Source organism: Pinus tabuliformis, chromosome X (genome assembly GCF_031772625.1).
Source record: "Pinus tabuliformis cultivar Carrire ecotype Pingquan chromosome X, CPIR1, whole genome shotgun sequence".
Taxonomy (NCBI): domain Eukaryota; kingdom Viridiplantae; phylum Streptophyta; class Pinopsida; order Pinales; family Pinaceae; genus Pinus; species Pinus tabuliformis.
In genome coordinates this window covers 953882807-953895985 of record NC_142308.1, presented here as the reverse complement: position 1 = coordinate 953895985, position 13179 = coordinate 953882807, and the positions used below count along the sequence as shown (strand labels likewise).

At 38.3% G+C, this 13179-nt stretch overlaps 1 protein-coding gene across 1 annotated transcript in view; it reads left to right on the top strand.

Moving 5' to 3' along the window:
* The window catches only part of LOC149142853 (P-loop containing nucleoside triphosphate hydrolases superfamily protein), a 168188-nt gene that overhangs the window by 96600 nt on the left and 58409 nt on the right, over positions 1-13179 (top strand). The window contains exon 5 of the mRNA XM_089451606.1: positions 4448-4579. Coding sequence (XP_089307732.1) covers positions 4448-4579 — 132 coding nt within the window. The remainder of the gene's footprint in view (positions 1-4447; positions 4580-13179) is intronic.

The following is a 13179-nucleotide window of genomic DNA, read 5'->3' as shown; positions in this document are numbered from 1 at the left end:
GTCATTTTCAGCTATATTACCCATGTCATGGCATTGCTTAAACTCTCAAATCCAATCAATTAATGCATCTAGACTCATATCTAATAAATTTTTTTATACTCCACACTTCGTTTGATTTGCTTATTTTGATATTGTTTTTATGAATCTCTCCATTAGGTTATTTTCTTTAGTTTGAGCAGTGTCAGTGCTTGCTCCTCCATCTTCAAAACCATGAAGTCTTAATCTCTTCTATATGTTGGAAAATGTAACTAGGTTCGGTCTTCATTTAATGTATTTGAGTCATCATGTAATGTACTTGTCAAAAGAATAAAGAAAATAATAATAATTATTATTATTATTGTGACTTATTAAAGCATGGGTTTCATGCTTGGGTCACCATGTTTTAGGTCAAAGTCTCCATTGAGGACTTCTAGGATTTATTCTGAGTCAATAGAGTCATTGTACTTTTAAAGAGACCCTTCTTGGGCTTTTGAATCATGTAAAAAAGTTGAGTATTGAGTTAAATATGATTTATGTATCCTCCACACCATGTCGGCCTAAAAGAAGATCAAGTCGGCCTAAGGACCCTATTCGACCTTACATGGAGCCTAAGGACCCTATTCAACCTCACATGGAGCCTATAAATACAAGCACATCGAATTCATTTGGAGCATCTCTCATTCACACAAGTTCGATATCTCTTGTAGTTGGGAAAAGTGCGAAGTCTGTTGCCGGGAAGCCGAAGTGAATGCGAGTTTGGGGAAGTCTAAGGAGAAAGGAAAAATTGAAATTTTGGTGCCTCTCTCTCTGTTTTGTGTCTTGGATTGGGAGATTGAAGTCTTCCAAGTTTCTCTATTGCCAGAAGCTGTTGCCTAGTCGAAGTTGCTGGAAAGGGGTCGAAATTCTGGGAGGTTGACTTGGTGTGGAGGGAAGGTCTTGTCTTGGTCTAGGGTGAAGAGTCTCAAAGAATACTATTGAAAGGAAGAATTTCTTGACTGGATTTTCCCTTCGAAGGGTGTTTTCCCTGGCATAGTGCCGGCCAATGTTGCATTAATTGTTATCGGGATAATATCGGTGCGAGGAAAAAATTGTTATTATCGGGAAATAATCGTTTGGTACAAAAATATTCATTTTTTATCAATTTTTTTTAATAGCTAAACCATCTACAACATAAAATAAATACATTGACACATAAATATGATAAAAGAACTAATATATAAGATGTTTAATATCATTTCTAGTGCTAAAATCACACATAACATTGAATCATGTCCTAAATAGTAAGTCCTGACTCCTGAGTCCCAACTTAGCCTCAAAATATCAACAAAAAATATAATAATGTATCTCATCATGATGTCATAATGTCATATACAATAAAATGAAGAAAATAACTAAAGTCTAATCCTATTGATTTCCTCTACCCCTCTTGTGAGAAAATGCCACAACTTTCCCTTTCCCTCTAGATGTAGATGCTGGTGCTGGTGGAGTTGGCAGTGGAGTCTGCTGTGCTCTAGAAGCTGAAGAACTAAAAGTAGGAGCTAGAGGAGGTAGACCACGTCCTCTACTGGTGGCAGGGGTAGCCTGGGCAGGGGGTGTCACTTGGCAACATTACAGTCTCCCAATCCTGAAAAACTGATAAGTCTGCTGCATTTTGAATGAAATCTAAAATTCTACTTTCTCCATATGAAATCCAATGAGGCCGAAACCACTCTCAAACATCCTGAGTCATTTCATTTTCATCCTTTTACTTTAAGAATTTAACATTACCATGAATAGCATATCAATACTAGGGCCTAGACTTGATCATTAAGCTGCCTCTCTCAAAAATTATTTGTTTCTTTCAAAATAATTGCATTTTGAACATTTAGCATCCCTTATAAAACCGTGCTGCCCCGACCCTCGGCGATAAATTGGGAAAAAATCACGATTCTTTCCCAATTTATCGCGTATAAAAAAATGCGAGTATTACTCGCGATAATATCGGCTTCAGGAAAAAATCGCGATAAAGCGATAATATCACGATATTATCGCGATTTTAACAACACTGGTGCCGACATCTGGTGTCTATTGTTTTATGTGCTGATGCTTTGGTAATTGCTTGATGAACTAAAGAAAAGAAGGTATAAAGAATTTGAATAATAAGAAACATCACAAGTAATTATCAAGAATAAGAAAATCTTTCTGCCTTTCTGATTTTCTAACACTATATGGCCTCTAACCTTATAGACATGAAATGGAATTATAATAATGACCCAAATAGGTTAACTCGACTAGGAAAATCGACATTTGACAACATCAATGTGTGTCTAAAGTATCTCCAAACTTCAAAGTGGTCTAAAATTTAGGATGAGAAAAGAAACAAAGAAAGAGTAGATGATTAGATAGAAAAAGGAGGAACCCAAAAGGGTAACCCTAGGAAGTTTGATACTGTTTAAAAAGATAGCATCCTGATGACAAAGCTACATCTTAAAAGACCCTCCAAAAAAGCCCAAGAATCATGGAGGCCAAAGCAACATCTTGGGCCAACATCAGAGTCATAAGAGGAGTAATCATCATCCACCACCACTTATCTGCCATTGTAGAGCTGTATAATGTTGTCTAGTGAATAGTTGGCATTGAGAAGACTTGGTTGTAATATCTTGGGGGAAGGATGTTGGGAACCCCTTGTTGCAACTTTCCAAACATCCAAGGTCGACGAACCCTTCTATGAGGGAAGAAAATTGGTGACAGACATCTATTTGCAAGTTTTGTGTTGAGAATAAGGAAATGCTAAGTTTTGAGGACAGTAGAACGTGGTAGCTTGCTGGTCTCTTATTTAGGGGGCACTGTCTCACCAATCTATTACTGTTTGTGCTAGCAACATCACTATCTGCTGGGCACTTAATGCCTCCAGCCACTGAGAGGGCCTGAAAGGAGTTAATCAACTGAGTAGGGCTGAAAGGTGTAATGCACACCCTCTAAATTTAACTGTCTCCCTAATGTGTAGGGCCAGACATCTTTGGTTTGGGTAATGGAAGAAGGCTGCACTGGACCTGCTGGAGCTTTTGTATGATAAGTGAAATCTCTCCCAGATGTCAGTAAATGGGTCACCTGAAAATGAAGTTCTCCTGTCTCCTCTTTGAGGGAGCAAAGCTAACAAATCCCATCCATCTGTGGAATTTAGTGATTTATCTCAATTCATAAATGGTGGGAGTGCACTTTTATCTGATGGAAAAGAACTAAGGTCATGAGACCAGTGTTGCATGTGGATGGGAGGAACAATGAGACTGTCAGCAATCTGCAAGAAATGCTCAACATAAAAGGCCAGCTCATGGCCGTGAGGCTATGGGGGAGAAACCCTAGTGATCTGAATGTACTGTGACCTGTTGTTGGATGTTCTCTGTGATTGCTTTGTTATCTCTCCATTTGCCTCTAACAATCTGCCTTCCTCTTCTGCAACTGAAAGCGAACTATTTCTGAGCCAAACTCATTGCTCTGATACTAAAATTCTTAAATTCCTTCATGTCTCCTGTAGACTAGCATACCTTCTCTTCATCTGCAACACCTTGCACAAAGAACCACTCTGTTATGCACAAAGAACAAAATTTAATAATAAGAGGCAGAAACTGCAGAAATTTGATATTATTTGAGATGTAAAAGCTATGTTTAATCTTCAGAAGGACAATACAAATAAAATAAAAATGTGTTTCCCAACAGAAATTAAATCCCTAATACAAATTGATTGCATCCTACAAGGAACATTACTTAACAAGGATAAACTTGGATCGTTTCAGTAAAGATAGACAGTTACAGGAAATATAAATGGACAGAGAGAATCTATCTGCTTGAATCCTGCATCATTCCTAGTGACATAAAAAAATTCTAATACTCTATACTTATATATTTGGATTGTATAATTTGAACAAATGTGTTCTATTTGCTTCAACCCTAGAACATATGCTACAACTTACAAGTGTACTGTGAATGCTCTTCCATATTTGCTACCATTTTGTTCTAGTTCTATGGAATTTTTAAGCTTGTGGCAATTCCTGCAAAGATGTCTCACTAGAGAATCTTTATCGAGTTTACAACTTTGCACCCTTTTTCCTTAGAACTCTTTTATCATCTCGGTTGCCACATGGGATAAAGAAGTGCTTATTTTACTGATGATTCAAACAGGCACACAATGAATGCCAAGTCAGCAATTCTTGTCCCTGGTACACTCAACCATATTGGATGTTTTAGAAGAATTTCAAGTCTAGAATATTATATTTGTGCTATTTGTAGGATTTTAACATGTGGTCCAGGGAAACAGTCTTGCTAATTTCCCTTGTTTTCTGGAGTTGGTTTGGTTGATTACAATGACATGCCATTTATTTTTATACTGTTTAGCACTTTTATTTTCAGCAGGTTGATCCTTGTGCATTATCAGCTGAGGAAAGGCACTAGCATATTAGCATCTGAACTTAGAGAATGCTTTTTCTTCCAGGTTGCAATGTTACAAGACATAGAGGAAGTGTTAGGCTCACCTCTCGATTCAGGGCCTCAAGTACCAGCTCCTAAACCAATTATAATTGTCATTAGTGGACCAAGTGGTGTGGGAAAAGATGCTGTAGTTAAGGTATGGTACTTATTTTTTCGTTTGCCTTTATATTGTTTAGTATATTTGTTGTCTAGCTTGTTAGTTTATTAGTAAGTTTTACAAAAATATACAAACATAGAAGATCACATGACATTGACTTAAACTTTTATGAATATATGTGATGCCTTGTTTAGGCCAGTTGAGTGGACTCAGTTTGGTTGATTTATCACCGGCTCTTGTATTCTTCATTGATTATCTTAGCATGATCCATTTGAGTTATGGGAGATTCTTGAGAAATCAAAACTGGTCTTTAACAATATGAAATGAATGTCCCAAGCTTTTGAAGAATGGACTGTGATTTCTTATTATTCTGTTATCTGTGGTCTTCTTACTATACTGCACTGCACTGATATCTGTGTTGCAGAGTAAATGTAAGAAAGTGTTCCTATCCTTTTTTGCCATTAATATTGTGTAATTATGACATTGTACTATTGCCTGCACCATTTGAGGATCTGTTTATATGCCTTCCTTTTCTGGATAATCAAAAGGTGATGTTTAGTAAACAGCCAAAAGAGCTCTTGAAAATACATCAAACCCAATTAGCAGTCAGCATTTTCCAACTTGTTTCATTTATTACAACCTGCAATGATGACAACTGTTCCACTTAGCTCTTTGAGGTGCAAAATGGAGAATGCCCATGTTGGGGTAGCCTAAAGACCCCTTGAAATGGTCAAAGCCTGTTTCAATGACATATTGGAAGCAAGGAGGAGGTGATAAATGACCCTTGTGGAGGAGCACCCGAGCATAAAGAATGCCAGGTACACTTGCTCATGTGTAGGAGAAAAGAGGTGCAATAGGGTTTAGAAGAGCATTGGGAGGTGTGCCCTAGTTTGAAGAGCTTCCATATGGCCTTATGTGGACTTGTCAAACCTTAAAGGGCCATTGTGAAGAAGTGCCCTAATTGGGCTTGTTTAGGTTAGAGTATATAAACAATAAGAATTCATTTGCCAAATGGTGGGAAAGAAATGTGAAGATTATCCAAAGAAGATAGTTGAATATCTAGCTGGAGTGAAGAAGTTCAGGGCATTTCAACTGAGGCCCATCATTTCTATAGATGAATTAACTGTCAGAAGTTATTTTTGCAAATCTGCTGTAATGATCTTTGAAGAAGGGCAATTCTGCTCCACTAAAAAGAGGTAAGGTTGTGTTGAAACCCTCCTTGTGGCTTGTTGTTGTCATTGTTCAATTAGATATTGCTGCGTCATTTTTGTATATTGAAGGGCTGTTCATATATCTTTATTGTTCATGGCTGCACATTCTCTACTGTTGATTTGTAAGACTTTGAGAGGTGTGCATTTGGAAGAGCCCTCCTTTTAATCTCTGTATTTCAAAAGAAATGCATGTGGTTTAGTTAGAGCACATTGATAAAAGCCTAGCTATGCCTCTTTCCATTCTGTTCAAAACCTTTTGATTGTTGATACTGACTGCATAGCCCAATTGGGTTGAACTGGTCTATTCTTTTACCCAATATCATTTCAAAAAAATCTTAAAGATAATTTTTCGTATGGTTCACCCATTGTGCTAGGTGTTATCACCTGGATTGAACCTCAGGCTGAAGGAAGGCAATGCCAGGGTAACCACAAACCACACTTAGCCAAGTAGCTAGCCCTACTAGGCCCGGAGAGGGCTCTCTCCGTAAGGATCTTAGCCAAGATCACTGGATCAAGAAAATGATATTAGGTTAGGTATAGTAGCACAAGGTTTGATTTGATTTTGAAGGGTTTTGCTGGATCAGGAAGAGCCAAACAGTTTAGTTCAAGGAAATTAGGTCAAAATTGCAGGGTTTTCGATGGGGCAAGGTAGGCACAAGGCTCAGCACTCTAGGGTTTGATGGATGAGGTGAAAAGACAGGTGAGGAGCTAGAAAGAGCATGTAAACCACATGGATTCTTCCTAAACTGAAGAAAACATAGACTGTGAAATGTCTACCCAAAACAGAGCATAAAAGTTATGGATTTTGCCTCTCAGACTTGTATACATTCACGTAAAGACAATGAAATGATGAAATGGAGTCAACAATACATTCTAACACATGAAAACATAAAAAAACTGAACTGAACATCATACCACATGGATCCCAAAGAAATAGTTGCAACTTTTCATTAATCTCCTACTAAAACTGATACAAAATGATGTCTACTCAAAGCATAAGCATCCAGCTGAGTCCAACCTTTTACAATCAGAAAGAAGAAGAAGATATAGACATTGATTCAACCTCCTCCCATTCTTAGGGGTCGAATTCCTAAGATTAGGGACTAATCCAACAAAAACTGAACATGAAACTGGAATCTAGGCATCCTAACAACTTGCCTCTAAAAGTGAGGAAACTGATTCATTTGTCCTCAAGATAACTTTTAATCTAATGAATCTACCTTCTAGTACTTATTATCCATCCTATTTACATGCCTAGTCACCATTTACATCAGTAAAATACCATCCATGAGAGGAAACCCAAAATTACAGACAAGGCACAGTGAAGTGGAAACCCAACATGATTTTTGTCCTATGCGCAACGCCCAAGCTCTATGCGCAACGCTTTTTGCAGGGCCATTTTGGAGGCTTTCCTAGTGTCCAAATTGAGCTCATGTTAGCTCATTGCAAAGCTCTTCAAGTCTTCTTTCCAGAACATCTTGAATTGTTTCATTTGAAGTTCATTTGACCCCTCAAAAACTGATTCTCCGAAGAGTGCTTCTGTGTGTCCAAAAGAGGGTAGAAAGGTCATTTTTTGACCTTTTGGTTGACCAATTCTGCTCTAAAAGCTTAGCAAATGCTCAGGGTGCATGTACTCATCATTGTGAATCCAAAAATGCTGACCATTTCCTCATTGGATGCCCCTATGAAAAGTGCAGCGCCACTGAGCCAAAATTTCTGTGTAAAAAATTGCCAAATTCTTCAAAACTTGCTCAAAATTTGTGGAAAATACCACCATTAAGTATCTTGGTTAGCCAAGGAAGCTTCAACAAGCAACCTAAGCCTATCATCCTCCTTTTTGCCTTTGAGTGCTTGTTTTAGCCTTGTTTTTATTTGCTTGACCCTTATATTGCAAATCTTATTCTAGGTCTTGTAATGGCAAGCCAAATGCCTAATGATTTGATTGTCCCTATTGGCCTTTTGTAGCAACTTCTCCAAATGCAAATTGACCCTGTCAAGCCAAGTTTCTCTATCCTCCTCAATTTCCTTCTCAATTCTTTGTTTTGCAGTCAAGGTAGCCGGTGTTTCTTCCTCTTGCATTACTGACTTGCCCTTGTCACTTTGCCTCTTTGCTTTGAGAAGTTCCAGCTCCATGAGGACTTGTTTGTCACTTAGTTGCTTGTTCTCTTGCTCAAGGTATGAAATGACATACTTAGCTCTCGCCAAGTTGTCCATCAATGCTTGGATCTGTGCATCTTTTTCCCTTATGGTTATGCTTTCGTTTATGACCTCATCTTGGACGATAATGCCATGATGGATGTGTGGCTGTTCTGGTTCATCATCTTCCATCAAGTCAAATTCCCTTTACTCCTCATCATCAAGGCTTTCCTTCGGCATCTTTTCCTTCCCTTCATGCAGCTGCTGCACCTGTTGTACCTGTTGTGTCGATGAAGAAGGCAAAGCCCCTTCCACATTTTGTGGAGCAAGCATTTGCCTATGAGTTGATGAAGAAGGCAAGGCCCCTTCCACATCAAGTGGAGTAAACACTTGCCTATCTGCTGCAAACAACTTTCTAGCCCCTTTCTGATATGTCTTGTAGGCTTTTGGCTCCTCAACAGCTTTAGTCTCTTTAACCTTCTCATCTTTCTTTACTTTGGCACTGCTGGAAGGTATTTCTGCTTCTTGAGGCACCGGTGGAGGAATTTGAGGACCATTGAAGATGTCATTGGCAATGAATGTATCCCAGGAGATGTTAAGGAGGTTGAGATGATGTAGCACAATCATCTTAATCAGGGAATAGTGATAGATACTACTCATCTGCTGGGGGTATGGCTTTTTCTGTACAATGTAGGCCATCTTCTCAATGTTCCTGAATAAGAAATAAGGGATGCTCAACATTTTCACTCTTGTGAAGTGCATAAGAAGCCTAATGTGATAGGTGTACAATCTAGAAAATCTGCCCTCACATGTAAAATACTTCATAATGATCCTCATCATAGGGGCATACTTGTCTTCAAGGAACTTGAAAGGAAAGGTCCTCTTCTTTTCATTTCTGTACCTGGATTTGATGTATGGCTCATAGTAGTGCTCATCCAAATCTTGTGCCTTATACCATTTTTCCCCCACATTTGGAATCCTTGTAGCATCAGCAATGATGGAGGATGAAACTGTAAATGTCACCCCGACAAGAGTTACCTTGTTATCATGGAGATTGGCTACAAAAAGCCTGGTCAACTCAGGATGATGTTGAACTCTTTCCACCTGCTCACAAAACTCATAACACCCTAGATGTCTGAAACAAGTGACAGTCATATGAGAAGCCTATAACTCTCTGATGTTTGATGGTTCCTCTCTAATAATTCTGCCTCCCTTGTGTGGTTTTCTCTGATGCTGAGGTTCATCTCCCATGCTTTCACTGCCACTGTTTTCCTCCTCATAATCTCTATCCTCTTTGTCCATGTTTGTTGAATTTTGAAGCTGTGTAACCTTGTTTAGAAGTTATAGAAGGCAAAAAACACGGTTTGAATGGTTGATAGGGTGTTTTGGCGCCTATTGGTCCTATGCGGATCGACCTCTAACACGTGCGCGACGCTCCAGCTCTGTGTAGTGTCGTGCAAAATTGCAATGGCAAAACTGCCCTATGTGCATGGCTCCACTCCTGGGCGCATCGCTCCAACCTCTGTGCGTAGCGCTCCAACCTCTGTGCGTAGCGCTCCCTCTCCTATGTGTAGCGTTGCGTCTCTTATGCGCAACGCTCTGTCTCCTAGGCGCAACGCTCTGTCTCCTATGCGCAACGCCTCTTTTTTGCTTAGCCACCAATTGGCCTCTCAATTCCCCTCTCTCCTTCAGTGCTCTTCTTTCTCTTTGTCAAATGAAAGTGATGAAGTTGGAAAAGGAATTTGACATCTTATATAGATGTTGATTTTGATTTTTCTTTAGAAAAACCCACTTTCTAATGTTTTGGAAATTTTTCTTTCCTCCAAATCTCTATTTAATACCTTTCTCTCTTTGTCTCTTTTCAGGTGGATGATGCTTGGATTGAACTGATTTCTTCAATGGTTTCATTTTCTTGCAGCAAGGAGAAATGTTTGGGGCAGCTGGGAACACTTATTACATAAAATGAATTGAATTACATCAAAAGATAATTAGCTAAAAATACTCTATTTTCATCTCAAAAACATGTTTTTGAGATGAAAATTACATTAGTGACAAAAGATCTTTGTACAATCACCATGACTTACTAGCAATCACTCTTTGTTTATTGGTCATCCTCATACTTTTGCTGCCCTTTATTTACACTTGAAACCATGCTTTTGACCTTGGAAATGAACCCTAAGACAGACCTAATGGAAAGAACTTGGAAATGAACCCTAAGACTAATGGAAAGACAACTACCTTGACACCTAAAATAACATATTTGAAACCTCAACTGAATACAACATGGAGATGGGTTAGCAAATGTACCTCATGAGGGAAGATTTAATTTTCTAAGATGAAGGCAACTATTAGTGGACCATTTTGACATGACCTAATGGAATGATCCAAAAATTCAGTATGAGACATCTAAAATGAAAATGCAAAGAGCAAATTTGATCCTTGATGGAAGTATGCATATACTGCCACTAACACCAGGAAAGAACCGGCCTAAAGTGAGATGTGTTGAAATATGGTTGTCATTGATGTCAACCCAAGCAGTGCCATAAGAAGCCCTGCTTTCGTTGATCAAAATGACAAGGAAAATCAAGTTTCTTGGGCTCATGACCATCATTATTTGGTGCTCCTCATCGTGCTGAATCCAATGGTATATGGTTATGTCTCGTGGTTCATCTCGGTTAGGATGTGCTCGATTATGTTGGAAAATCGGGAGGCTTTACATTTAGATTAGATTTTCCTTTCTTTGATAACTGCTTGTGAAATCTGTTATAGCTTCTTATCCATTTAATTATGTTTTTCTTCATCAAACAATTATTAAAATGTAAACATGAAGATCACAAGAAACAAAGAACACAAGATATAGGCTCCAAGCTAGGGCAAAACCCCTCCAAGGAGAAAACCCAGAGAGTTTTCTTCTTTATAGAATCAGATCAAAATGAGATATCCAAGACCCATAACCAACCCTCTAGATGGCAAGTCAAACCTTTTTGCACAACAAATCCATCACCAAGAGACCAACAACAAGAAATGTACCAAGGCAGAATTTCCACATATTCCAGCTCAAGAAGAACTATTTCTCTCATACTTCGGCCCTCCTCTTTGTCTTTTTCCTTTTTGCGATATTTTAGACCAAAATCATCCAATCGTGTGTGTCCAAATGAGCTCAATTTTCCCTCTATTTATACAGTTCAGAGGGGTGTGAATAGACATGTCCATTAGGGTAGGGCCGACTTGATAGGTAGGCCGACTTGGCATCTAGAGGGGTTTTTGACCTAAAAATACATCTTTAAAAATTATTTTTCCTTTTTCTTTACAATAGGTCCAAATAGGATTTTGACTCTTTTGACTCAAAAACCTAGAAGCATGAAGAACATGTTTGTCTAGAAAAATAATAATAATTTTGTTTTTCCTTTCTTTTGTTTTTTTTAACATAAAATACATAATGGTACAAATTATGAAGACCGGAACTAGTTACATTCTCCAACACTCCCTCTTAACTAGGGAGGTATTCATAATTGTACTCCCGGTACAAGGATACCCTTAAACTGAAATATTCTCATAAGAAGAGTTGGATTGACAAACCATCTTTAAGCATCAACATCATAACCAACATTGTCAACATAGTAAGGCCTTAACTGACAAGCTCTACTTATATTAGAGCATAATGCTGAGAGGATTTACGTAAGACACTAGACTACCTCTTAAGGCACATACCCCATTCACATGTTCAGTAGGTATGTCCTTGCTTGGATTTCTAATCCTCAAAGAATATCAATCCTCATCGACCACTCTTATCTTGGATACCTGTCCAATCCTCAAAGTGTGTCAGTCTACTTCCCATCTTGGGTTCTCTATCCTCAAGGAAATCTCAGATGCTTATCTAATCCTTCGGGCCCCATTCTCCCTCCATGGCCTTCATTAGAGGTATGGCTGTTAGTCCTAACCTAGTGCATGACACATGAGGAAGAAAATATAATGTCCATCATCGCTACTCTTAACCAAGGAGATAATTGTCATTCCCTCTAGATCAAGGAATAGATTCATACTCCTTCTCAAACATGAAGGAGATTTCTTACTTCCTTTCAATTGGGAAGTCATAACCATGTGTCTTTATCAATGTATCAACTATTGGTCCTTCATGGAGATCTTCAAGTAATAGCTGCATGGCTCCTCCCCCCCTTTGAATCTCATCATATTAAGCTTTTATCTTTCTGGATGTAATGGAGCCAAACTTTTTCTTCAATTTGTCGCTGGGTTCAGGCTTTCATATGACTTTCCTTTAGTCATCATCAACAAAGGCGTTATATTGACCCAATCAAAGTAGAGCTAGTCATAACTTCTTTTAATCATGAAAGTGATCTTCATTATTGAAACATAAACATCAGGTTATCCTTTTGTATTGCTAACTTTCAATCCCACGCTGATGTAGACATATTGATCACGTAATCCTTCAAGGATTACCAAAGCCATCCACTCAATCCATTTATTCATTGAATTGAGTTTGAAACAAATAGTTGTAGGTACACTTGTCTCAACTGTCATTATGCACCAATACCAACCAATACTATATCCCAACTAGATAACCAATACCAAATCATCAATACAATAGTTACCTCATCATGATGGCCTCTCATCAAGATAAGAGATTCTGCTTACTTGTTTCCTTTGAAATCAACATCCTTTCGCATGGTATTTCTTCAAATTGTACCAAAATCTTTTTCTATGATATCAATCATCAATCAATATGTTTATGGAACAAACTAATCAACCATGTTTAACATCATGCCCATCAGATTCTTTTTGTCATGATCAACCTTCTTACTTGAAGTTGTCATTGCTTACTTCTTCCAAGAGATCACATTGGATGTTGATTAATATCATCATGCATACTTTCCTTCCATCCTTTTCAAATGATTTTGCAGTATTTCCTATCAGTGAGTCAATTCATATCCCAAGCAAATCGTCAATATCAGAGTTGCCAAATTATCATGTCCCCTAGTCAAAATGTCATGTCAAATTCCACTACATGCTCCCTTTGAAGTCAACATTCCTTTGCATACTTTATCTTCATATTGCAATAGGGTTCTGCTTCATCAATGTGTTCCAAAATGAACTTATTTGCTGGAAGCTTCAACATCATGTTCATCAGGGTCCTTATAGTTCTCTCTTTCCATCATGCTCATCATTTTCAAGGAGTCATCAAAAAGCACGAGTGCTGCTTTGCATTGATTTTCCATCCTTCTGATCTTGCTTCCATAATTTTGATAGCATTTATTATGTGCCTGCAATTCACGC